The sequence below is a fragment of the Rhincodon typus genome, unplaced genomic scaffold (genome assembly GCF_021869965.1).
Source record: "Rhincodon typus isolate 14 unplaced genomic scaffold, sRhiTyp1.1 hic_rhity00000811, whole genome shotgun sequence".
Taxonomy (NCBI): Eukaryota; Metazoa; Chordata; class Chondrichthyes; order Orectolobiformes; family Rhincodontidae; genus Rhincodon; species Rhincodon typus.
Window position 1 is genome coordinate 34,299 of NW_025966449.1, and position 4,882 is coordinate 39,180.

Consider the following 4,882-nt stretch of genomic DNA (forward strand, 5'->3'; position numbering starts at 1 on the left):
AGGGGTAAAAAACAGAGTTAATGTTTCGGTCCGGTGACCCTTCCTCAGAAAGGTTCTGAGGAAGGGTCACCGGAACCGAAACATTAACTCTGTATTTTCCTTCACAGATGCTGCCAGACCTGCTGAGCTTTTCCAGCAACTTTGTTTTTGTTCCTGATTTACAGCATCCGCAGTTCTTTCGGTTTTTAAATACAATGCAAGTATGGAACAACCATAATCTAATGGAATCACGGAATTTGATCGACGGGCTGAATGTTTTATGCTGCTTCGTTCTTCATCGCGATGCATTTTTGAATATTGACATGCCTTCAAAAATAATTGGTTGGGAAGTTCCTTTTGGACTTCGTGAAGAGATGCAAGATCCTCCTACTCGGAAAGTTACAACACACGTTTCGGTTGAAGTTTTATCTACGAGTGAATCACTTAAGATTACGTACATCATGATCATTCCACCTCTGTTGGGTGTGGTTTTAATGACAGCAGTTATATAGTGCAAAGTAGCAATCCGAAACGTACCAAGACCAAATGACAAAAACCGAAAGGCAGTTCTGAGGAAGGGTCACCAGACCCGAAACGTTAACTGACTTTTTCTTTACAGATGTTGCCAGACCTGCTGAGCTTTTCCAGCAACTTCTGTTTTTGTCCAAGACCAAATGATGTTCAAGACACCAAAAACAAACTTAAAAAAAAAAATAGCTCCTTGAAAGAGTCGTCTTGCCCCCAAAAAAAATCTAATTGTTTTTAATTTCAATTTCAGACCGAGTAACTGGTGTTGGCAAATAACTTTTAAAGAGTGGAAACCTTCGTCGAGTCCCTGAAACACTGTCTCAGGTTAACAATTTAACGTACAAAATAACGTCTCGGGTTAACGATTCCAAACTGAATGGGTTGAAATATTTCCTTCCCTAGTTACAAAACTTTTTTTGGAGTTAAAAATTCCATCACCAAGCACTCAAAACCAGTAACAGCAAAATTTAACACGAAACCATTCCTGTCCCAGCCGCCAGCTGACAAGCAGCTGCTTTACCAATTCTCGGGCCCACGACCCGGCTACACACACGGTGGAAGCAGACAGAGAGAAAGAGAGAGAGGAAGAGTGATCCCGGTTCACGGTCCACATGAAACAGGAACAGCTCGCCGGTCACATCCTTCCGAGCTCACAGCCACTCTCATCACCCCTCATCCCCCAAACGCCCGCAGATTCCCCTCCACAAGCGGCATGAGACCTACCAGCTGCTGCCGTATCCAGCGGATCATGGTGCTCCGGTAAGGCAGCCACCTCCTTCTTGGCTGATAACGTCCACCCCGATCGGTGACGGGCTCGGGCTCGGGCTCGGTCTCCCAGGACTCGGTGATGATTTAACGCCGGGTTCGATGTCCGGGAGCCAGTCGGTAACAGCTCAGTCCCGGGCCAACCTCATCCACATCATTAGCATACACGGCACCGGAAGCAACATCGCCATGATGTTATCTCACTTCCGCCGAGGGTTCTCTTTTTGTGTGTTGGGGGGGCGCGATTGTTGGGGGGAAAAGAGGGATCTTTTGTCATGGAAACAGACACCTAACAAAACTTACATTTATATAGCTCCTTCCTTCCGGACCTTGGAAAAGATTTCCCCAGGAGCAGTTAACCAAGATGTGACAAAGGCATCAGATAACCAAAAGCTAGGTCCAAGAGGTAGGCTTCAAGGAGTAAAGACGGCATAAGAGTTAAGTAAAAGAGGATCTTGTTTAATCCGGTTTTTGTTGCATTTAAGAATACAGAGAATGGTCACGAGAGGTCTTCATTACACACTGCCCTCCTCAATGATAAAATTACAATGGGTGGAATCTTCTGGGTCCACCCAGAACTTTGACAAGGGCAGTTGATGGGACTTAATTGGCCAAGTAACCAAATTTCAGTTTTCTGATGGCAGGTTAAAGTTTTGCAACTAAATTCCCAGTCCTTTTCAAACAGTTGGTCTTCCTGACCTTCATAGTCAAGAATCTGTTTTGCATTCATTAGCATGTAATGAATACTCAACAATAAACCAGCCCACTGGAGTTATGTTCACCAGCATAATTTTGATAGCCAAAAAGGGAAACATGTTCACAAACCCAACAAATGAGGTGAGGTAGCCTTCTTCCTCCAAGCTCTGGTTAGTATAAACCCTTCACTAACTTGCCTTCTTTATTAAAAAGCTGTTTCGGTGTGCAAACGCCTACAGTGTTAAGGGATGAGGCGTTTGGCTAACATCAAGTGTTGAATTGCGAGTCATCAGAGCTATTGAGATCATCACTAGACCAAAGATCATGTTTGGATATTGGAGGACTGCTGCTTGAAAGAAGAAAAGTAGACGTCTGCTGCCTGCAGGATTTCTCCAGTGGTGAGTGCTTTGATGTGATTTTTAGGAGCACGAAGCAACGTGAGTGTCTCCTGAAGATGTTTGAGGAGAAAGGAGCTGAGGGTCGCCTCTCCATTCTGAAAGCAGTGCCAATATTCATGTTACCTGCACAGAGGAGTACGATGGTCACCATCCATATGTCTAACCTCCATGTGCCAGCAGCAGATGTCCTATTTTCCTGGGAACGTATGTACAAGTGGAAAATGGCAGCAATGATGTGATGGACTACTTCGGGATCCAGACCAGCAAACAACCAGGCAGGGTAACCCTGAGGGCAGAGGTCGATTGGAACATCCTCCACCCAACAGATAGTAAGAACTGCCGATGCTGGAGTCAGAGATAACACAGTGTGGATCTGGAGGAACACAGCAGGTCAGGCAGCATCAGAGGAGCAGGAAAGCTGATGTTTCGGTCGGGACCCTTCTTCAGAGATGGGGGAGGGGGAATTTACCAGGTTTGTATGCCAAACCTGTCCGTCTTCTCTCCCACCTATCCGCTCCTCCCACCTCACTGACCAATCCCCACCACTCCCTACCTGCATTCACCTATCATCATCCCACCTACCTCCAGGCTCAACCCTCCTCTCTCTATGTATTTCAGAGCTCCCTTTCCCCTCCCCCATTTTTGAAGAAGGGTCCTGACTCAAAACGTCAGCTTTCCTGCTCCTCTGATGCTGCCTGACCTGCTGTGTTCCTCCAGATCCATACTGTGTTACCTCCACCCAACATCTAGCTTTGCGATTGGATAGAGCTGAGGTTATTTGACATACGTGCGGCAGTGCAGGGTCTGTCAAAACTGGGGGAGGTCAGGGCACATAGTGGCAAAGTGCAAGGTGACTGTGTGCAGGAACTGTAAGGAGGAGGGGCACTTGACCAAAGACTGCCAACAGGCAAAGAACTGCAACCTGTGTGGGGAAGTGGGCCACCTGTATAACGCGTGCCCAAGATGCAGGGCCACATATGCTCAGATGCGAGCAGTGGCAACATGAGCCATGCCTCCCCAAAGAACAAAAAGGTGCCACCCTCCAAGAAAAATTAAGTGAGGGTCACACAGAAGGTGAGACAGGCCAGAGAGCAAAGACAGGAAGCCAGCACAGTAGCACAACAGCCTCCAGCTCCACTGGAGAATCCAGAGTCAATGGGGGAGGAGGCGATGAAGAAGCCAAGTAAGTGGAAAACAGAGAAGAAAAACCATGAAAGAAAACCTTGCCAGGCCCACAACAGAATGGGAAGAGGCAGCTGCACGAAGGTCAGAGTACCAGCTCCTCTGATGAAGAAGACTTGCGGAAAGAGGGTCACCAGCAGAAAAGGAGGATCAAGACCACCAGGGAGAAGGAGAAGAGCAACCCCCAACCTGAAAACAGTGCATGTTGTAAAGGGCTCAGCGAAAGCCAGCCCTCCACTGTCGGGAACCATAGGTCTGTGCAACTGGGTGCAGCGGCGCTTTGAGTAAGGAGCAGGGGACGACAGTCTCTTGCTCGGACTCCAAATGAGACGTTCCCGGTTTCATCGTTGCCATGATGACACCGGACCAGGGCAATGGCCCCAGGATGGAACCGGACAGCTACGTCAGCCTTCCACAGGTCCATCAGTTCACCCACACCACAGGGATGCAGGGTCTGCCCCAGTGAAAAGACCTTGGGTAAATGGGCTTCGGGTTTTAGCAATTATATAAATCTAAAATGGGTAAAGCGTGAGCAGTTGTCTGTACTGCAGCAGCTTCCACTGCTGCTGGCTATGTCCAGGCCAGTCATTCTGACCAGAGACTTCATCTGCACTATCGGTACGGATGGACGATACAGAGGGCCTGACAGCAAACAGGACACCACATCCTGATTCCTGATGGAAACAGTCAGGCTGCACAATGTTTTCAGCACCCCTGCACATGGAGCGCAGTGTAGATGCACCTGGTCACAGCCAGACGGATCTATCTGCTCAAGGATAGATTTCCTGTTTATGTCCCGAGCGTTCTCCGTCAGATCTACTGACATCAAGCCAGTGTTCTTTTCTGACCACTGCCTCCTGCTGGCCAACTCACCTACAGGATGACCCAAGGGCTGGCAAGGAATGTGGAAGCTGCACGTGAAATTGTTGACCCCAGAAAACATTGAGGAGCTCAAAGGTTGGAGAACCATGAAACCCCTCTTTGAGTATCCAGTAAACTGGTGGGAAACATTCAAAGGGAGCATCAAGAGGTTCTTTATCCTCAAAGGCGAGAGAGAGGTGGGGAAAACAGTCAAAACTCCAGAAAAGTATACAGAACCTGCTCCTGCTGCAAACAATGGGGATCGTTGTCACAGACAACCTCCAGGAGGTGAAGAGACAGCAAGCCTTGCTCTTTGCCTCTGAGACATCCAAGATAATCTTCTGATCCAGGGTCCACTGGAGCAAGTTGAGATGTGCTTGCATTTCTTCTTTTAGAAAGTGCACAAGGAGAGCTCTGTGCTCAGCAGCCTGAAGGAGGAAGGTGGCTCGGTAACATCACCTCAGTCTGGCATC

At 48.2% G+C, this 4,882-nt stretch overlaps 1 protein-coding gene across 1 annotated transcript in view; it reads right to left on the minus strand.

Annotated features, from left to right (window-relative positions):
• Nucleotides 1–1,538, minus strand: part of LOC125481077 (phospholipid-transporting ATPase IF-like) — a gene marked incomplete at its 3' end in the record, with an annotated part of 33,150 nt that extends 31,612 nt beyond the window's left edge. Inside the window, exon 1 of the mRNA XM_048592205.1 lies at nt 1,231–1,538. Within this exon, the coding sequence (XP_048448162.1) occupies nt 1,231–1,257 (27 nt within the window). The remainder of the gene's footprint in view (nt 1–1,230) is intronic.
• Nucleotides 1,539–4,882: the final 3,344 nt, after the last annotated feature.